The sequence below is a fragment of the Anoplolepis gracilipes genome, chromosome 6, assembly GCF_047496725.1.
Source record: "Anoplolepis gracilipes chromosome 6, ASM4749672v1, whole genome shotgun sequence".
Classification (NCBI taxonomy): Eukaryota; Metazoa; Arthropoda; class Insecta; order Hymenoptera; family Formicidae; genus Anoplolepis; species Anoplolepis gracilipes.
In genome coordinates this window covers 6,358,177-6,382,130 of record NC_132975.1, presented here as the reverse complement: position 1 = coordinate 6,382,130, position 23,954 = coordinate 6,358,177, and the positions used below count along the sequence as shown (strand labels likewise).

The following is a 23,954-nucleotide window of genomic DNA, read 5'->3' as shown; positions in this document are numbered from 1 at the left end:
TGTTATCAGTCATTAAGTGACGCTTTCAGGAACTTTTGTTAACTTCAATTATGGTTTAATTATCTGTTTGTAGATTTTGTCTTTGAATAAAAAGAATACAGAATTAATTGAATTTTAATTAGAGATAATTTAATATCGTTGAAATGATATCTCTCTGAAGAGAAAATATGCAAGAAGACAGTATCTTTATTAAAGCTTATAGAAGACAAAAATTATTCGCTACCGATCGAGATACGCTTATTTGCCGATATTAGATCTTGTATAAGTAGTCCGAATCTTTTTTATCGCACCTCTTCCTTTCGTTCGGTATCTTCCTTCCCGTTGTATCTGTTCTCTGATACGCGACACGTTTGTTCGCGACCATATTCGCGAGAGCAGGACGTTGCTCCCTGAAAGTTCGGTCATACCCTTGCTCGTCGGTCGAGATCCTCTACATCCGGCATGAGATTGGCGGCCTTCCAAAATTTGCGCGCGTGCGCGCATACACGTGACAGCTTACATATTTCACTTCCGTGAAGGTTGTAGTTATATAGTTAAAAGGTTCTGAATTCGAGTCATCTAACTTGAGATAGAAATGCGGTTATAGCGGAAATTCGTTTCTCTACATGTTACCTGTCAATGCGTTTTTCGATTTTTTCGAGAACAATCATTATTGACGTAACATTTCTCGCGTTTGATGATCTTACATATTTGTTTCAATCTGAAACAATTAGCACATGATGGATATACGATTTCGATTATGAATTTTGCATGGATCTGATTGAATGGAATTTTTATTCCAACTTGAATTTAAATATATATCAAATTTTTGCACATAATTTGTACATGATTTGAATAAATATTATATTCAGTTTGTGTTAATGTAAAAAAATTATAATATTTTATGTAGAATTTATTTGATCCAAATACAATCTGCACAAGACGAGCTCTTATTTATATATTTATATTATAAGCTTATATAAATAAAGTAGAAAGTTTAATATTTTTTTACAATAAATTTTATAACAACATTACATATGTAGTGTTTTTAGGAGGGATGAAGGAGGATGCGCATTCAATCACTTAGTTGAAAATTTATTCAACATTTGTGAATAAAACAATTTGATAGACATTAGTATAGACTTATGTTATAATTGTAAGTAGAAATTTTGAGAGAATAATGATAATTCCTTATTTTTTATTTTCGTACAAAACAAAGTAGCTAAAATTGTATTTTAATGAACGTGAGAATTAATAAGAACTGTTTAATAAAACTTTTCGATAATCGAACAAAAAATGGTCATTCGAACCACACACAAGAATATATCTTATGTATCAGTAATCGTACGTAAGAAAAGGGAAAAATCGTTGTTTGATATACAAGATATCCCTATTTAAAATTCCGAGATTAATTGACGAGGGCAATTTTCTTCGTTGTCTTTACAAAAGATTTTTGTCACAAATATACACGCTATTCGATCTTTCGTTATTTAAATGTATTCATGATTTTATTCGAGCAAATCTACAATTGGTAAATTCTTTAAGAATATAAATATGATATATAACAGAATAATCACTGTGACGTAAATGTGTTACAGATTGACACGCAAAATATGCACGTGTATCATCCTTTTAATTTGCAATTTAACAAAGATAAAAATATTTTACAAAACTGATTTGAAAGCTAATTCAATGACATTGTTTCTGACGTGAAAAAACTGTATAAAGTTGGGTAACGATCAATGTAAAATGTCAATGTTACATGATTATATTTTTCATTACCATTTGTTATAAAAGATGAACTATCATTCATTTTTATTCGCATACTGGAATATACAAAACGAGCACGCTGAGGCTGTGTTCTCTCGGGCTACGTTCGGCCACGAAACTTTATTCCAGTTTTCATCGCGGCATAAAACCGCTGATTTATCGTGTTTTCCGCTTTACGCGAATCCGCATACATACGCGATATCTATATACGACAGCGTGAACTGTTGGTCGTGCAGGTGAGATTATCTAAATTTAAATCGCGTCGCACGATAGAGTCATAGAGGAGCATTGTTCGTCGTCCGAAAGAATCCGCCACCAGTTTTTCAAGTGCTTTCGTGAGATGCACGAAGATGCATACTATATATATGTGTGTGTGTGTAGATGTGTCTGCAGCTCGGAAGAAGGTAGTGGAGAAGAAGAACGGGAGAGGAAAGAAGACCATATATATGTACGAACGAAACATCCATATAATTTTCAGAACGCATACGAGCACGCTGCGATCACAAAAGGGCCCCTATGATGCAGGTGCATCTCGATGGATCAGGAGTGTAATCGAGAATTTCGCGACCCTACCTAATCATTGAAAGAATGCATATGCGTATACTTGTGTATGAAATTATGTATTTTAATGTATCGTAAATTGAAATTTTTTATAACAGGATATTACATTATATTATAACTCTTTACTACTATAAATATTTGTTGGAGAGTTTCGCATTTTTTAACAAAAGGTTGATTAAAACGGATGCGCGTTTAGAAGATTTTTGCTCATCTCTAAGGGGAATAGACGAGCTTGACTTAACGTAAGTTTAAGTTTGTCTCGAAATGTCAGTCATAATCATAGTCATTTCAACAATAATAAGGTATCAACTGGTAGCGCGTAGAAATAAGGGAAAGGTGTCATTATGATGCAAACGCGGTTTGCATAAATAATGAAACCAATCAGGATCTATTATATAGTCTATCGTAATAAGTGTATAATGACAGTGGCCGGAGACGACGTTAATGGTGACATGTATAACGATCGTAAGGAGAGAACGTTTCCGTATCTGTTAGCGCTGAAGAAAGCTTCGCCGACATCATATATGTGAGGCAGTATTGTTTCAAATGATTGTAGGAAGCTCGATTATCATAATACATACTTGTACTTGTTAGTAAAGGCGACAAATATCTCTGCTATTACGCAACTGATGGCTAAACGTCATTAGTCTCGTGTCTGTATTTGAAGTAAAAACTCTTGTGTATATCTTACGAAGCACAATACTTTGACAAATAAAGAAGAAATATTCTTAATAACAATATAAAAGTTTCTCGCAAATTTCTACATAAAATTAACATTTTCAATATATATTAATATATATAATTATAAGTATTAGGATATCAAATTATAAATTGAATTTTTTTATAAGCATTTTGCGTTAATCGTGGAAATTTAATGGCTTTTAATACTTCTATTTTATTATATATTTCAAGAACTATATATATATATATATATATATATATATATATATACTAATAATCATTTACGTTTAAATTAAAAATTTTTTATTTACATGACATTATTCAATATTCACACAAGTACAATTATCGCCTAATTATTGATGCTGATAGCAACAAATTTTTGTCATAAACTGATTAATTAAGAAGGGAATATTGGATAAAATTAATATTTTATTATAATGCAATTAGAGTTAATAAATTTTAGTAAGAAAATAAATTAATATATCTGCAATATCTAAGTTATTATATTACTCTATTCGGAAAGTCACGATTTCAGAGCCATATATTAAGAAATAAAAATATTCAAAATAAATTCGGCAATATATACTTTGAACTTTGAACATTTATGTCACGTTTTTGTGAGCTGCTGTGTACTCTTTCTTATGTCGATTTTTTTCTTCGATATTGCCAATGTGTATCATCAAGTTTACATCTTAGATACATATATAAAAACATGCGCGGATACCGAATAACGATCCGCGCGATTGGCGCACGACGTAAAACTTTGATTCGTCATGCGAATCTTTTTACGGGAATAGTGTTGTTCGTTGAACGGCTCGTTAAGCAGCGGTAGCGGCGTGCAGAAACATGCGATGTACCTTTAAATCTCGGCACGAGAACGTTTGCGCACGGTCGTAACAAACAGGGCCGACATGCAAGGGAATAAACGATCGCCGGCCGAAGCGCGTTGCTAGAATCCGAAAAGCGGGTTAATGCTCTCGCCACACGCGAAACAACTTCCTAAAATAATCGCCCGCTTCCTCTATAACCACCGATTCTGGCACACCGCAATATTTCGAATTCATTTGTGCCGTTTATGATAATTTTCAACGTGTTTCTTTCCAATATGTTCATATACGAGATAATATTAATTCTTGAAATGGCAAGAATCCATAAAAAGAATGTGGTTCGCGTTTTATGAATTCTTTTATTAAATATGTGAAGGAATTGATATACTTAGTCAGTCTTTTTTATTTCTTCTCAAGCACTGAATGCATAGCTTGTGCAAGCATAGTTTAAATGTGATTAAATAACTTAATAATACCAGAGATATTCATTAATTATTGATTTTACGTTTACATATTACATATACACTGTTTCCAGCAAATGCATAAAGTCTAAAACGGGTTTTCATGCGGGTTTTTATACGGGTTTTAGTAGGTATTTCTATGTTGCTGACCGATTGCGATCAATAAGTAGACGAATGAAAAAGTATCGGTCCCTATAAGTCCTGTCCAATATTGCCATTAGAAACGATTGTTCGACAAATGAAAAATTTCGAGTCTATTCAGCTGATCTAGTCACTTTTGTTTGTACTCAGAGCTTTACAATTTATATTTGATTTACTTTTGCGGTGAGGCAAATCCGCACCTATTCAAAAATTAAAAAGCGAATAAAATATCAAAAAATTGAACGTGAACCAATTAATTATAATCTGGTCTGGTCTTGTTCGTTTATATTATATAATCTACCAAACACATTTTAGTTTACGAGAAATATTTTATATTTGACTCCATTTAAGTGTATAAAAAATAAACGTGAAGACGATTTAACATGAGCATTGAATATCCCTAAATATTATTATTTTCACATACTAGGTGCAGTCAAATAGGAATTACTTCTCGTAAACGAAAATGTGTTTGGTAAATAATAATAAACGAACGATTTGATAACAGAACTAAAGATAACTAATTAATTGAATAGAAAAGTTATTTCTCAAGCAACGTTTATGATGATGGAATTGAACAAGATTATAAACTAATATTTTTCTACTTGCTTATTTATGCGTTTATTCGCTAATTCGTGTATTATAATACGTGTTTTAAAATTAGTAAATATTTAGTTCTATTTGTCTGAGAAATGTGCCAGCTCTTTTTCTAAAATATGAAACGTTACACGAGATTAAGAAAAAAATTTTCACTACTAAAGGGCATTCGAAGAAATCAGTGATTGTTTCATTTTTCAGGGCAAATTAAAAAAAAAAATTTCTGTTCCATTTTTGAGAAAAATGACTCGTACGAATGATCTGAATATTATCTTGCATATAAATTCAATTTTTATATGTACCGGTTAAATCAATTTTCATAAATCATATGCAGTTAGATATAAATTATTTTTCATAAGTAAAAATATGATTAAGTATTTATTGATCTAATTATATAAGTATTTATTGATTCTAATATACAAATTAGTTTATAATCCTCCAACACCGTCATTAAAAGCAATTGCTCAGCAAATGAACAACTTTTCGAATCTATTCAACTAATTTACTTTTCTCCGTTTATTCTCAGAGTTCAACAATTTATGCTTGTTTCATTTTTGCGATAGGCTTTGCGTGCAAATCGCTACCTATTCAAAAATTTGCTGCAGTTAACACACACATACATATTGCCTGATGCATTCGTTTGTTTATTATAATTTACTAAACACATTAACGTTAACGAGAATGTTTATATTTTAGAGATAGTTATATTTTATGTCTAAATATCTTTAATTGTTCTTGGTTTTCATACACTAAATGAAGTCAAATATGAATCATATTTATTATATAACGAAAATATATTTGATAAATTATATAATACAAGAACAAATTAATTATATCAGTCAATATATCCATAATTTGCAAATTTTTAGAAATATGGAGATTTGCAGTGCATATTCATCATTTTTAATATTAGAAGTTCTCTTTTTTGTCTTTAATAGAAACATAACGAAAGAATTTCATTATTTATCGAAATTGTTTAATTTATTAAAATCTGACAATGAATTATCCGATAACTCAAATTCAAATTCTGTTGAAATAAATTCACTTATAGACAGATAATTAAATTAAAGATTAAAGATAAATTATTTATTTTCTCGAAAGATTAATTTATTGAAATTTTTTCATTCTTCTCAATAATTTATAATTACGCTTTCATAATTTTTTAAAAATCGACTTCATTTGTGTTTTAAAAAATGTATGAGTTGATTTGGAATATTTTTATAATGAATGACACATGGCGCTCGTCGATGCCGTCGTATTCAGACACGAAATGTTCCTTTCGCGAATTCATTTGCTTGGCTGACCCATATTCTTCCATATCCAAGTATCTGCTGCATCGACCGCTTTTATCGTTTCGTTCTTTTTCCTTTTCTTTTTTTTTGTCCCGACTGAAAATCGGTCCGTGACTGGCGCCAGAATATTCCGACGCGACCTTCTGCCTCCTCTTTTGTCGACCACAAGCAACTGAACGATTCTGTTTCTTTACGATCGAATATCTTCGAGATACATCGTTCGAATCTTAATTTGCGTGCTATTATTGTTTATCTATTTATTCCGAAACAGGTGCGTAATTTTCTACAATATTGATGAATCGTTTTCTTATTATATTATACGTAGATGATTCTTTTGCATACAATTGAGTTATTAAAAATTCTATTACATATCAGTAATATCAAATCAACAGTACTTTAACATGTCATGTGTGTAAGATACATGAATTTATCTTATTTATTTCATTCATATAATGCATATTTATTAAAAAATAGATTGAAAGAATGTATTGTTTTTTCAACTTTTGTATTGTTTTAAACGGAGATTTAATTAATTTATATCCTTATCGCAGTGTTTTTATTTCTAGTGTATTAATTATCTCCATAATTAATATTGAAATTTTTAACTTTCCAATTAAAGTTTATTTAAAATTTATTAAAGAATAATAAACCATTATTATCTGTTTGTACTCTTAAAGTTTAAATAAATAAAAATTTGTAGTTTTTAATATAATAAAAAAAATGAAATAGGTATTTATAATTCATGTAATATTTCCTTTAGAGAAAAACTATATATACTTTCAATACGTAAATTTTTCAATTAAAAACATTTATTGCACGTCATGATAAAGTAACACACATATCTTGTCATAAAACTTTGTAAAGATGCAACATAATACATTTTTTAACTTATGTGGAAAAAATGCTTATCTTTCTATCGTAAACAATTGTCTGCGTGCTCTTCCATTCACTAATTGTAACATTACGCACTAATTATCTTATAATTGTAAAATCCAAGCCTGAGCTTGGCAATAATGTTACATATACATATGTGTATAGGCTGGTATGTTGACGTCAAGGATCGAAACAATTAATTCGTTTATCGGATAGCGTCATCATTTTAACGAATTCGCGGGATGGGGCTCAATAATGTGAATTACCGATAATTAAAGCGTAATCGCGAACGTAGATCAAACAACGAGAGAATCGTTTATGTAAATTGCGACATTGCATCATCTTTTATACGGGTATATGAGAAACATATCCAGCTTGCAACGAGCTGTTTGATTGACTTTATCTGGGCGGATGATTGAGAAAAGTTTGCGCCAGTGTCATCTGTAATTAATCAGAGCGCAAAGATTTGTTTTATTCTAGCTTTATGCCTCTCACGCGAACAAAAAAAGAAACGGATTGTTAAGATTACATGGAAAACACGACGTAAATAAAAAGAGGTTTTTATTATATAATAAAGTTTTTATAATTTATCAGATCACTAATCTATTATGTATTATAATTGATTAAAAAGCTTTATAAATGTAATTTAGTTAAATTCTTTATATGAAGAGAATCTATATAACAAGATGAGATTGTTAAATCACAATCAAACATTTAATAATCTATGTGATTTTCTGACCGTCATTATTAACAGAGAAGAACGATGACCGGTAGTATATTGAGACATCATCAATTGAATTAAAATTCATGAATAATGCGATTAATCGCGTATGGTATAATTCCGGCGTATAATCGTCCTGTCTCTGATCCTGTTTCGTCATATGTAACTATTATAAATAAGCAATTTTATACGCGTCCTGGTGTACAAGAATGTCCCACGATAGAAGAAATCGCAAAAGCAGAAGTAGAGGCAGACCGAAAGAAATGGCCTTACACCGTGGCACCTTTGAATTAATTATTTGATGCTGCTCCGTATGAATAATTCAGATTTTGGCGGATGAATCTTGACCGAGGAACCTTTACGAAAGAGATACAAGAAGACAAATGGAATTGCTTTTGATTTATCATTGGTATCGCGGTGCAAAATATTAACTTTGTAGATTTTTTCAAATGTTTACCCACACATCTAATTTCATTTAGTGTAAAATTTATATAAGCGGGACACACAAGCATTGAATCATACAATTTGAACAGACACATTTCATTTATGATTTATAAATAAAATAATAAATTTAAAAAATTAAACGATTTAATACGTAATTTAATTTTTTGTGATGTCATAACGATGAACTTGTAAAATGCAATTATACCATTTTTTTAAGTAGTCCTTTCAACATAAATGAATTCCTCTCACGTTATTATTCTATCTTAAAATATTATAGGTGATTATCGGAATTTTTGCAAGTGTTTTTCATATTTTATTCTATTTTATAAAATATTTCAGATACTTTTAAATGAAATGTCTTGTACAGAATATTTATTTGTGGAAATAGTAAATGCTTTGTATGTGTATTTATTTAATATTCTTTCGTATATAAATATATATATATATATATATATATATATATATATATATATATATAGTTATACTAAGTTTTATACATTGGGTAGAATCAAATATGAATAATTTTCCAAATAATAAAAATATAATTTAATAAAAAATAAAAGGATGTGATATTAATAAATAGGTAGAATTGATTTACGCTATTATACTGAACAGTTAAAAAGTAAAACAATATCGTAAACATTTACATAAAATTATTTCGAATCTTCTAATCTTATAAACAGATAGTAAACACTTTAGGCGAGATATCTTTTAATTTTGAATGTTTTAATTTTATTAGTTATAAGATATCTTTAAGTGTAATTAATTTGTAATACAAACACATTTCGAATTATATATCAATAAACGCGTGGATAAGTGAGTGAAAAAGTATCAGTTCCTAAGTTCTTACTAATGTCGTCAGAAACAACTGGCCGAGGAAAGAAAAAGACTTCGAGTCTACTCATTTTCAATTAATCTAGTCACCTTCATTTGTATCCAAAGCTTTATAATTTATATTTGATTCCTTTTTTACGATGGGATATGCATGTGCAAATCCCCACCAATTCAAAAATTTATATCTTCACTATTCTCTGTTGCGTATTGCCTGATGCAATTCGCCGTTTATTATAATTATATCTGGCAAATACATTTTCGTTTACAAGAAATAATTTCTATTTAACTCTATCTAGTGTATAAAAATAACAATGTTGATGGATAGAGTATGGGTGAGTTTTTCAATTCATCGATTGATCAATCGCATGAAGCGTCAATACAGCACGTGCTGCATTTACGCATCATGCGATTAATCAATCGATGAATTAAAAAGCTCATCTTATATTTACTACTCGTGTTAAATCGTCCTCGGTTACGTCTATTTTCGTACACTAGATGTAGTCAAATATGAAATATTTCTCATAAACGAAAATATATTTGATAGATTATAATAAATGAATAAATCGCATCAAGCAATTACTGTATACTTACATATACTTGTTAATTTTTGAATAGGTGGGGATTTGCACGCGTGTCCAACTGCAAAAATGAGACAAATATAAATTGTAGAGCTCTAACAATGAGCATAAATAAAAATTATTAACTAGCTTAGTTGAGTAAACTCGAAAAGTTATTTATTACCCAGGCAACTATTTTTAACGACGGGGATTAAATATGATTTAACTAGTTTTCCGCTCGCTTACTTACACGCTTATTCACTAATTAGTGTATTAGAATCAATAAATATTTAGTCATATTTTTATATATGAGAAATAATTCATCTAACTGCATCTCTAGTGTGTGGAAACAGTATATTTAGGAATAGAATACCTTCAATGTTAAATCATTCTCGATTCTTTATTTTCATATACTATAAATAAATTCTAATCTGAATTATATTTCATAAATAAAAATATGTGTATTTGATAGAATATACATACAAATTGCATCAGTCAATATATTCATAACTAAATTGTAAATTTTTAAGAATATGGAGACTTACAGCATTTATGCTCCATATAAAAAATAAATTTAAATAAATTTATATAAATTGTAATGTAAAGACAGTAAGAGATATCAGACGAAGATAACTGGATTGAAACTCGAATTTGCATTCTTCATCTTTCATGACTTTTAATCACAATGCCAGACAGACCCTATGAACTTACTTTCGCTCTTATATGTTTATTTGTTTGTCAATTTGCAACATATTCGCGTCTCTAAATTATGATTTATGGATAATTAATTTGAAATTAAATTATTATATACATAGAATAATTTAATTTCAAATTAATTATTAATAAATCATAATTTAGAGACGCGAATATGTTGCAAATTGACCAACATATATATACTTTCTTTTGAATATTTAAACTCTTTAAATTTTTTGCTAATAATTTAACTTTTATAATATAATTATAACTTTTATATACAAGACGATAAATGTATTGTGTATTGTACTTACAATCTTTTAGATTTCACGAATTATAAATGAATATATATATATAGACATTATATGGTATAAATATGTAATTATTTTATTAAAAGTTGTTTATACTATTTTACAAATTAAATCTTTTTTTATATTAAAACTCGTGAATCTAAAAGATCATAAGTACACAATACATTTGTCGCCTTATATGCCTTCTCAATATGAATATATCTGCATACACATTATTACTACAAAATAAGTAAATTAAATATTATGAGTCATCACGTGAAACCCTCCAAATTTACTTACATTTTTCTTCATCGCGTGTTTAGTTTCACTTGATTAATTTTACTTTCCGCTTTCACGTCACACACATGTATGGCAAAGTCAAAATGTTGCGTTAAGTGGGCGATTCATTACATGAGTCAGTCTTGTAATGAGCAGAGCGTGTTCAGAGCACATTATTCTTATTGAGAGTAGAAACAAATTTTTTTTCTATTAATCTAATATCTAATGTATTATACTTCATGTTTATAGACCGTTTAATTCTCAAGTTTTATGCAAATTAAATCACGGAATAATCGAAAGAAATATCAGCTACGAATTTTCTCGTCATAAATATTAATAAGAATCTATTAATCTACCGTAATCTAACTTATCAAGTGGGAAACAATAATTTTCGCATCCATATAACAGGATGTCTATTTAAAATCTTGTAAAAAAGTTCCTTCGAAATTCTCTATTTTTGTTCAAAATTTTAAGTAGAAAGAGAATATTTTCGAAATTTTTTTAAATATAATTTTCTCTAAAATATATTTGTTTTATTGCATACGTTTTCTAATTTTTAATTCATACAAAAGAAAAATACAGAGCCTCTTAAGTTTAAACTGCTAGAGTCACGCTGGGTCTCACTTTGTGTGCCGATGATTTTTTTAAGCATTTCTTGTCAGATTTTAAGCGCTTGAAAGTTTCATAACACTTCTACAAAAAATTCTATACGTAAAAATTATTACAATATTAATTAAGCAAAATAAATTGCCAAATTAAACACTGGTCAGATTTCGATAGTTCTGATTAATGAAATTTCGTGTTATTCTGCAATCACTTTTAATTTCCAGAGAGAAAAAGTTTTATATATAAAAATTGTTAGAATATTTATTAAACAAATTAGATATTGCCCGAAACGCTAACGCATTATATATGAGATACCTGTAAATACTAATACATATATGTATAAATACCGATTGTGAATGAAACACTGATTGTATTTCGATTGTTTTATCGATTTTAATTCTATCGACTAAATGAGATTTTGTGTTAGTCTGAAATCACTTTTAATTTCTCAATTTTGAAGAGAAAATTCTATGTGTCAAAGTTATTAAAATATTTATTAAACAAACAATTAAATTGCTCGAGACACTAAACATATCGAGATAAGACGCTGGTATATTTTGATTATTCTACCGACTTTAAATGAGATTTCGTGTTATTTTTTTGTGTAGTTCTGCAATCACTTTCTGAATAGAATTTTAGGTATAAGTAAAAATTGATCGAATATTTATTAAACAATTATATTGAAGTATAACACAAAATCTCATTTACGTCCAGTATTTCGAACGATCTAATTTGTAAAAATAATGTTTTAATAATTTGTACGCATTGAACTTATTGCAGAACTATTGTAGCATTCTCAAGCGCTTAAAATCTAACAAAAATGCTAAAAAAATCGTCGAAGGATGAAGTCAGACGCATGTATGAATCTGATGATTATTATATTTATATAACTTTATTTATTTATTATATTATATTGCAAACAAATATATAATCATTAACAAACAAGAGAACAAATTACATAATTTATCCTCTTTATAATATATACCGAAAAATTATTAATAATTAATAGCTTTATACATGAATTTATGCACATAAATATATTTTCTTAGATACACATAAATAATAATATTATATAATTATTATATAATTATATAATTATGTATATTAGTATATATATTGTGATATTAATTATATAATTATATTATATAATATTATATACACATAAGTAAATATATAATACATTTCCTATACATATGTACAAAATATATAAATGTATTGATATGTGTATAATATCATTTGTGTAAAGGGACTAATAACGCCTTCTGTACATATGCACAATTAATTTATTATAAACAAGCGGAAGATACGAGCGTTTCACCTCAGTTCTTATATATCTGGCATCTCGAATAATTTAATTTGTTTAATTAATATTCTAATAATTTTTACGGATAGAATTTCTTTTAGAACTATTGTGGAATTTTCGCTTAAAATCTAGTACATAGGTAAGCTTGGTGTTTCAGTTTGTCTCGAGTTATTTTTTTGTTTAATAGCTAGAAAACTATTTGTTTAATCTATCAAAACTCTAGAACTATGAAAAATAAAGCCAGGACTTTCAACAATTAATATTTCTACAAAGTGAAACGCCAGTTTCACACACATATACACACACGACTGACTGTTTATAATATGAAAACAAAACTATCAAAAAGAGAATTTAAAAAAAATTCCCTGAATCCCAATAAAATTCGATAAAACTTTTCTGATTTTTCCAAAAAAATTCCTAAGAATTCCAGATTTTCCATGTTTTCCTAGACACTCTGTATAACATTTTAATCATTGAACCTGAAGTTTAAAATGCTAAATGAACGACAAAAATAATATTCGCAAGCGAGCTTCTGTAATATAGATATCAATAACAAAATAGACTATTTTTATATCTGTGTAATCATGTAATAATAATCGAAAAGCACAAGGAAAGAAATTGTGAAAAATTATATAATTATTGTATATAAAATTCAATAGTGCGTAATTTTTTAATCCTCACGATTTTTTTCTTACATTTTAGGATACTTTGGCAAGTATTTGAACAAGTACAACGGCTCGTATATACCGCCGGGATGGCGGGAATGGGGCGGTCTCATAATGAACTCGCGCTACTACAACTACAGCGTCAATATGAACGGCAAGAAGATAAAGCACGGCTTCGAGTACAGCAGGGACTATTATCCGGACCTGATAGCCAACGACAGCGTGGCTTTCCTAAGGCAGAGCAAACACAATTTCGCTCGGAAACCGGTCATGTTAGTCGCAAGCTTTCCTGCCCCGCACGGTCCAGAGGACTCGGCGCCGCAGTTTTCGCATCTCTTCTTCAACGTTACCACTCATCAGTGAGTACAACAAGCTGGTCATGTTTATACAAGCACTTTTCGACCCCTAATAACAATTTGTTTGTAAATCGCTTTGCTTTTCGCGATTTGCTCTAATTAGCGACAAACTCGCGATGTATATTTATATATGTATGTATATGTATATATTTTCGATCATCGAGAGAATATTGTTTTTTTTTTTTTTTCAAATAAAAAAGCAAATTAGGAGCGGTGGAACTTGTCCTATCAGAATAATGAGCGTATTTTTATTTAATTTTACATCCTACAGTATTTCATAATGTTTGATGTAAAATTTAATTATCGCGATGCTTTCACGCCTTTGATTGGACTCCTTTTAGTTGCATATTATTTATTTCATATGTATATGTATACAGTGTATAGAAAAATTTGATTTTATGTTTTTACGTATATGTATATATCATACAACATAAAAGTTAATTAGCGAAACAATAGAGTTTTAATGTATAAATATATTTTATGTATATAATCAATTGAATCTTAAATATAATAATAAAGCAATAATAATAATAATAAAATAAAAAATTAATAAAAAAACACATTTCATTTATTTTAAAAGTGCAAATCGCAACAAAGATAATTTTTAATGCAATTCGGACAAGTTTGATATTAGTCATAAATAGTTATAAATAAAAATATAATAAAAATATAATTTTATGTTGCAACATTTAAGAAATGAATTTTGAGAATAATTGAAAAAGATTATGTTTTGTCGTGATATTAATCGCGTATTATTTGTTTTATATACTATATAATCTTCGGGAAAATACACAATCCTCTTTACTTTTCGCTATTTTACGTCCATCATTCGTTGCGGTCTCTTCTCCTCGTTAAAGCGCCCGTTCTGAAAGAGTTTATGTTTCTGTCGCTTCGACTGCACTTTGCAAAGACGTCATCATCCCAGGACGAAACGTAATGCGATAACAAAAGTATCGTACAACAATGAGAATTTCGAATTATCTATATTTCCGACATATTTTCCAATTTGCACGATATGACAGAAGGATGTAATAATATTTGGAAATTATTATAATAATTATTATAATAAAATTATATTTTTGTTATATTTTTTATATATATTTATTATATTTTTATTTATATTTATGACTAATATCAAATTTGTCCGAATTGCATTAAAAATGATCTTTGTTGCGATTTGCACTTTTTTATAAAAAATTTGCATTTTCCACGACAAGTTTCTAAAAATCAGTTTAGATGTTATTTCGAAAGCTTCTAAAAGATACATTAATATATGCAATTTTCACCCTTGATGTTATTTCGAATCACTTGGCTTTGATATCGAGCCGGCTTATTCGCGTCAATGCTACCATGACAACCGCAACTTCATCGAATCGCATATACGCACGTACCTATTATTTGTCGTTGTTGCAACCGCTTTTCTCTGCTCCCGTTAACGTGTACAACGGAGAACACGCACAATAAGGATTGTCCCCCTTTGCGGAAAAACGGGAACGGGAGAACGACCCTCGCCCGACGTCGATGAAGCCGGATCTCTCTGCGCTTCTCATTCTTTCTCTCCAACAATACGTCAAACGCTTAAATTCGCACGTTCATCTCCATTCGCGTAAAAAAAATGCACGTCTCTCTCGGATATTAAATACACAATTAAAAGAGGAACAGAGATAGAAAACGCGAACGGATTCACACCTGTCGGAGTGAAGGGCGCGTCAACGCGTAAGTCCTAGACTAGACAACCATGGGATAGATATCCGCAGCGATGGTATTATCGTCGAGAATGATGGAGTACCCTTACACACCACACCGAGAGCATGGTAAAAAGGGGAGTGGGAATGCGTCCTTCTAACGGCTCCGCTGCGTTATTGTGCGTCCACGAGACAGGTATTATTACGCACACCTGTATGTCTACCGCGACGAGAAAAAAAGAAAGAATTTGTGTGTCGTAAAAATTCGCAACGAGAATAGAACGATAGCAAGCGTGTTTCAATCCATCGACGAGATTTCGTTTGTTACCTCGAGATACAACGAAACGTTAATTGGATAATAGAGTAGATACGATGAATGATAATTCTAAAACGTTATTATTCAATTATTTTGGCAATTTATTTTTAAATTAGAATTTTCGAAAAATACACAACTTATCCGGCACTTTCGATCGATTTTTATTAGTTTATTCTAAAAATATAAATACGATATTACGTAACAATATATATATTCAATGTTTATATGTACCGGTTGAATCAATTTTCATACACTAGAGATGCAATTATAAATTACATATATAAATTATTTCTCATAAATAAAAATATAACTGTAAATATGTACTGATTCTAATACATAGATTATAATACACGAATTAATGAATAAGCGCGAATAAGAAAGCGAGCGAAAAAGTATCAATCCGTAAATTCTGTCCAACCTCTCATCAAAAGTGATTGTCTGGAAAATAAACAACTTTTCGAATCTACTAAAATAATCTAGTTATCTTCGTTTATGCTCAGAGCTCTAGATTTAGTTTGTTCCATTTTCGCAATGGGGCCCAGGCGTGCAAGTTCTCACACATTTTCAACAATTTACATCGTAAAATATATTCTTCTTGACGCTATTCGCTGTTAATAATAAATAGATAGAATTGATTTGCGTTATTATATTGAAGAATTGAAAAACAAAATAATATCGTAAACCGTTATATAAAATTATTTTGACTCTTCTAATCTTATAAACAGATAGTCAACACTTTAGGCGAGATATCTTTTAATTTAATTAATTTACAGTACACAGTTCGAATTATGTGTTAATAAACGCGTAAATAGGCGAGGGAAAAAGTATCATTTCTGTTCAATATCGTCGTCAAAAGTGATTGCTCGAAAAATAAACAACTTTTCGAGTTTACTCAGATTATTTTCGTTTACGTTCAGAGCTCTATAATTTTTATTTGATTCATTTTTCACGATAGGAAATACGTGCAAATCTACCTATTCAAAAATTGTGTATGTTAGGCCTTAGAGCATTAGATATTTTTGTTTACAAAAAATAATTCATATTTAACTAATCATCTAGTGTGTATGAATAAAGTACATTTACGAATTCAGTATATTCAATGTTTGTGTTACATCGTTCTGTTATCTATTTTCGTACATTAGAGAGTCAAATATGAACTTGTTTTCGTAAACGAAAATATGGGAGCAGAATAGCGAACCTCAGTCGAAAGAGATCTTATTTATCGATATACGATGATTAAATGTTGATTAAACGATAATAGATGAGAGAGAAGATGCAGTAAATAATAGCTATGAAATGTTATTATTCATTTATTTTGGCAATTTCTTTAAAAGTAGAATTTTTAGGGAAAAATACGTATTTATACATCAGGCATTCTCGATCGATTCATTCATTAGTTCTGACGTATATTAAGTGCAGATATTCTCGAAATAAGCTTTTACACGTCTATTCCCGTCGCGGCAAATTTCTAGTGCCAAGTTTCGCAGAAAAACGACGCGTAAAAAAAGAAAAAAAAAAAAAAAAAAAAAAAACGCGACGCTGGCGGCTGTCGGTGTCATCGCGTCGCGGTTGTCCCTCATGAGAGCGAATAAAAAGAATTTTTGGACCCCGTGTACGTTCCTGATAGCATGCAATTCATTATCTCCGGATTTCCAAGACACAAAGGAAAAACTTGTTACTCGCTTTGTGATTAAAAAACGAAACTTCACTTCGGGTGATCTATCGCGTTTTCACTATTTTGTCGCGAGTCACATTTAATGTTAAATGTACTGTGAAAATATAACCGGCACGCGAGAAAGAGATTGCGAGATGATGAAGAGTTCGCAGAATGCTGTAATATATATGCGTGTGCTTTCGCAAAATCGGTTAACACTTCATCGTCATTGTAAATTATATTTAATTATGGCACGGCATATTGTACATGCCGCAACCACTTATGCGGTTGCAGAGTATAGACCGACATTTTAATATCAAGGTTTTTATTCCGCACGTTCGTACATCACGCCATTCCCGTGTCATACCACTCAAAAGCTAATCGACAGAAATTAATGTGTCGGACGGCATGCACAGTAACGTGCTTTCAGAGTGCTTTTATTGGCGCGCCTTTAAGCAATCAGTAGCTGGGCGCTAATCTAATTCCCTACCGATCAAAGAGAATTGAGTGCATCGTAAGACAACATTATTGTAAATTAATAATGGGCAGTTCACTCCAATGACAGTTTGGTAGTAATCGCGGAATTATAAACTACGTTCGCTTGAAAAGCTTCACAACTTGGAACACTAATAACACGCTCTTTTAAGCGGTCTTATTGTTCTCTAATATTTTTTTATATAATCCTATACATTTTTTGCACGAGATATTATTAACTTGTAGGAGACAATCGTTTTAATTGTAACCGTAAAAAATATATTTATTGTTGAGAATAAAGCAGCTAATGGCTGCCATGGTAAGATTCATTTAAAATTCAATATATAAGTAAGCGTATGAAAAGACTAGAGGTAAATTTATAGTCATTCAGCTTAACCCCTACGCAATTTCTTAAGTGTTAACAGTTCGCTGCGATTCGAGATGTTGGATAAAGACAATCTCATTATTTATGCGTATGAGATCCATGTTGCATACACACGCTCATAAATATGTGAATTAACGTCATCTCTGCTTCGTACATATCGATAAAAGAATCGATCTATGCGTTTTGTAATACCGCATCATTTCCTTTTGCGCGATTTACTCCGATATTTTATGAATCGTAAATTTCCGTCATTGAAAGAAGATTTAAATTTCATAAATACAAAACAGATGTAATCCTTATTAACGTAATTATGTGTCATTGAGTAAGAGCCTTGGAATTATTAAAATTTTATCTTTTTTAATTTAAATCTTCTAATCTTAACGATATTCTTTTAACTTTTAGACAATATATAAATAATTTTTTCTGGATTATAGCTATTATATAAAAACTGAAATTTATTTCATTATTTTTATTTTAGAATAAAAAAATATATATTTTGTTTTAAGAAAATTTATATTTGTAAAGAATAATGATGTGTATGTGTGTGTTCATCAATTATGATATTTTGTATACTATTTATCAAAAAAGAATGTAATAGTGATCTTCTGCAGAGTAAAAAAAATCTTTCGATATAGAACAAAAAGGAATTAAATTTTTTGCGTAAGTAAAAATTTTACAAAAAAATAACAAGTACAGGAATAACCAGTACCGAAGTCAGCGGATATTAAAGTGAGAATAATGTTTTCTTAATGTTTCACTATTTTTATACATAAGGATAGATATGACATGCGACTAGTAAATGTTTTCTTGCTATCATGTCGATGTTAGAGCCACACACGTTTATGAGCTTTCTCTCAATAATGCTTGAAAATTTTTCTCGTTTTTCTTAATTGATATAAAGAAGCTAAGAATATATTTATTTAAGTTTATAATGTCAGGTTCACAAAAATAGAATTCGAGAGAAAGATTTATACAAGTAATCGAAATATATAATTAAAATGTATCCTGCAAAAAAAATAAATGAGTTTACAACAAGAAAATTAAGCTTTTTTTCAAGCGGTAATTCAAACAATTTTTTTATTTCTATTGCATATATACTAGTACAGATAATTATGCATATGAATGATCAACAACAAAAAGTCGACATCCATACAAAAACTGAACATTATCATTAGAAATAATTATTTAAAAAAAGCATATGTGAGAAAACAATAATTAGTAATCTGTTTTTGTCTGATAAATAGCGATTAATTCTAATAAATTGCAAGAACATTTTTAACATTAAGTATAACAAAAAATATAAAGCTATAAATAATATACTTTGTTCTTGAAATAAATTAGCTGTTTTTGTTTTGTTACTTTTGCAAATTTGTAAAATTATAGTAAAATATAATTTCTCAGTGAACCGCTATGAAAAAAAAAAGAAAAGAATACCGCGACATTATTCTTGATGTATTATATTTTTGTGTTGGTCAAAACATGTCAAGGATAATAACATCTAAAAATAGCTTTTGCTATACATACACTGATCTTATCTTTGATAAAAAACTACTACATGATATGCTCATTTATCGCTTTGCGAGATACATGCATTCTATTTTTATCTCAAAGTTGTATAAATCTCACACAAAACAAGGAAGCTCCGCGAAGAACGAGGACATAAGTGAGTAGACGGTGACACCCGTCTGAGTGTAAATATAATTCGCGATCTCTTGTGGGCGAGTTAAGTGGTCGTGGCGAGACGGTAAACGTAGAATAGGCTACAATTAAGGAGACACGATATCTCCGTTCGGACTGACGTGGCCGGATTGCGCATTTCGTTTTAAATTTGCTTAAAGTGCGGAAAATTTACGACAGCCAGCGCATGCGAGAGCCGGAAGGTCATACGATAGAATTAACACGAATTGCGTGGACATTAAAGAGCTCCTCCTTTTCTCCTCTCCTCCATTCTATCTTTTACGTATTTTTCTGTGAAATATTTAACTCTTCTTCATCTCTGCTTTTTCAAAGAAACATTTACTTCGTTTCCATCTGATCGTGACATACTTACGAACCATTTAAATTTTATGCCGAGACCGAGATTTATATCATACTAACCTAGTTTTGCACAAAATCTTTTCATTTTTTTAGTCATTTTTCCACATAAAAATTGATTTGATCCATTATTTCGTAAAGAACAGAAAGCAGTATTTTTAAAAATTTCCAACATTAAATAAATTATTTCAAATTAAAAATTCTTACATTTCTCTTAAATTTATTCTTAGAAGTACGATTTATTTATAGTTTTGAAGCTAATTTACATGTCTAAATCTTGTAATTTTTTTTTCAATTCTTCCCATCTTAACAATTTTTAATGATAAAAATGATGTAAATGAATTGATGAATTTTTTTCCGGATTTTCAAAATATCTTTAGCGTAACTCTATCATACTAATTATGTAAATTATATAATAATTGCCTACTAATTATATAAATTATATTTAAATATTCGAAAACTTGTGGATTTTTTGTTCTTCATCGAATATGATAATTCAAAAGAAGATTATTTCCACCTTTTATCGACTTTTTATTTTCTTTGAAGTTTAAAATATATGCATATTCAGATACTTGTTCCCGAGGTGCGTCCTGTACGAGAACCCATCAATAAGACAAAGATTCTGCGTGCGGTATGAGCGTTCCTTGAAGGACAGAAAGGAAGGTGAAGAGCCAATTACCCATAATTTCGTGTCTCGCGTAATTGGAGGAGGAGAAAGAGACGGCAGTCCGTCTCGAGAGTTTCCGTCTCCCGTACTTCAGCTCGCCGTCTCATCGGCGATCTCTTTCGCTGGCCGCGGATAATTAATTCAATTTCGGTCTAGCTGACGAAGCTTCCTGGGACAAAACTATGTTACACGTTCCTAAATTCTGAACGCTTAAGATCTTGCTACCGATGAAACGCAATTGTAAGGACGATGTGGCGTAGCTACCAAGCTTTCGCGATATAGCACTGAACTAGCTATCAGCGAATTTCTTGTGAAAATGGAAGATCAAAGACAATTCTTTCGGGAATCCTCAGCAAATGCTAGAGTTGAGACTGAAACCGCGTGAATCACTCAATATATTGAAACCACGAAGACCGATATTTAACATATTGCCATTTTCTTTAATACAGGGTGTCCTATAATTGGTGAAAAACTTGCTAATAACAAATTCTCGAGATCATTTGGAGACGATTATTCTTCAGCGAAAATGTCGAGGCATCAATAATTTCCGAGTTATAAGCGATTGAAGAAAGACACTTTCCGCAAACTTAACTTTTTGAAGTTAAAAAATTACCAAAACTACATTCTTCAGTTAATTTCAAATAGAGTTTACTGTAATAGAATTTTAATTTAAGACTTAATTACAAAGATATATGATAAAAAATTGGAAACTTGCAAAAAATGATAACACCCCTCGATATTTTCGCTCAGGAAAAATCGATTCCAAATAATCTCAAGAATCTGCCATTAACAAGTTTTTCACTAATTACAGGACACCCTTAATATGCAGCGATGTTACAAAAGTATGTATGTTGAAATATATGTTTATCTTCTCTCAACGATAAAAAAAATCTGTCTTGGATTCTTGGAAGAAAATAATTCAAACAACAAATTTTGTGAATTATATACAAATTATGTATAAAAAGTACATACTTAAGTGGATAATAATTAAGAGTATTTTTTTACGTTTTTTGAAAGATAACATAATATATATGATTGAGCTAGCGGATATTTTCAAAGTAAATTTTTAGATATATTAACTATAGATATTTATATTTGTTTATATATATTCTCTTTCGTAATAAATAATAGCGTGATATCTAATATAATATCGTGATATCTATCAATTTTTACCTTCTCATTATATATTTTATCTAATTCTTTTTATCTGTTGGTATAAGCTCTTATTAAAACATAAAAATATAAATCTTGCAGAACAGGTAGAACCGAAAAATTTTTATTTATTATCAATCACATAGATTTTTAAATTAACTTTTAGCAATCACACATAGATTTTTAAATAAAAAAAATTTTATTCATATTTGCGAGATATATTCGACAATTTGATGACGTATATTTAATAGGAATTAATTGCTTTATTTGCGTTTCAGCACACCGGCATACGATTATGCACCGAATCCCGACAAACAATGGATACTCCAAGTTACGCAGAAAATGCAACCTATACATAAGCAGTTTACAGATCTCTTAATGACGAAACGATTACAAACTTTACAAAGCGTGGATGCTGCCGTAGATAGAGTACGTATCGTACTTCACATTGACATTACAATCACACTTACAAAATGGAATTTAAAAAAATATTATATATATATCAACTACAGAAAACTATTTTACAAATCCGATATAAAAACAAATAATTAAATAAAATATTTGTTTGTATTTTAAATTGATTCTATTACAGATTTATCAAGAATTGAAGGATTTGGGTGAATTGGATAATACGTATATTATTTATACGTCCGATCATGGATATCATTTGGGACAATTCGGGCTTATAAAAGGCAAGAGTTTTCCGTTCGAATTCGATGTAAGGGTACCATTTCTCATTAGAGGTCCTGGCATCGAACCCGGATCTATGTAAGTCTCTCAATTACATATTTAATATTTTGAACGTTTTATGTTATTAAAATTAAAAATTGCATACTTGCTCTAATGATTAGTTGAATAATAAACTTAAAGTTAAAATTATTATTTAAACTTTAATAATAAATTTAAGTTAAAGCATACATAAAAAATTTCTATATATTAACTAAAAAACTCTAAATATAATCGATACTACTTTGTTGATCGATCGTAATCATAATCATTCGTATCAACGCGAATTATATATGTGTTGGTAAAAAATATTACAGAAATAGATATCAGTCGATGCTCGCAAGCTTTTAATTATTTGATTAAACATCATTATTTAAAAAGATGGAATAAAGTCTCAATGAGTTTTTAGTGCTTGAATTTATTCAAATAAATTCATTTTTGCATAAAAATATACTATAAAATGTTAAACGATCATCTTTAGTTTATTACAAATTTCATTGGTATGCTAAATATTGACTCAAGAATTTAATTGCTGAAAGATCGACGAAGAAATGCAAGGATTTTAAGATATTATTAATTCAGTTTTGATATCTCCCTTGATATATATATTTTTTATTAACATAATTATTAAAAATCAGTGGCAAATATAAAGTAAATCAAATTTGCAATTCAGATGAATTATACTTTTTTATTGTCAGAAAAGTTATATGTAAATCAAATGTTGAATGTATATCTTTCTCATATTTTATTATTAAATATTGTACAATTGTCTCTCGTTTCGTATATACATTCTACTCTCGAGAGGATAACAATTCGAACAAGCAATGTGCAATAATTCCTTGTTAATAAGAGAATGTAATAGTATGACAAGGCATTCCGATGGCTTGTCACGGTTCAACATCAAACGTACAATCTACTTGTTCGCTTAAACTCC

General features: G+C 29.6%; 2 protein-coding genes across 2 annotated transcripts in view; one reads left to right on the top strand and one right to left on the bottom strand.

Moving 5' to 3' along the window:
- The window catches only part of LOC140667280 (MRN complex-interacting protein), a 79,354-nt gene that overhangs the window by 45,386 nt on the left and 10,014 nt on the right, over window positions 1–23,954 (bottom strand). The gene's annotated exons all lie outside the window — the stretch shown is intronic.
- Window positions 1–23,954, top strand: part of Sulf1 (Extracellular sulfatase Sulf1) — a 73,631-nt gene that overhangs the window by 41,105 nt on the left and 8,572 nt on the right. The window contains exons 4-6 of the mRNA XM_072895047.1: window positions 13,609–13,930; window positions 22,573–22,723; window positions 22,887–23,062. Coding sequence (XP_072751148.1) covers window positions 13,609–13,930; window positions 22,573–22,723; window positions 22,887–23,062 — 649 coding nt within the window. The remainder of the gene's footprint in view (window positions 1–13,608; window positions 13,931–22,572; window positions 22,724–22,886; window positions 23,063–23,954) is intronic.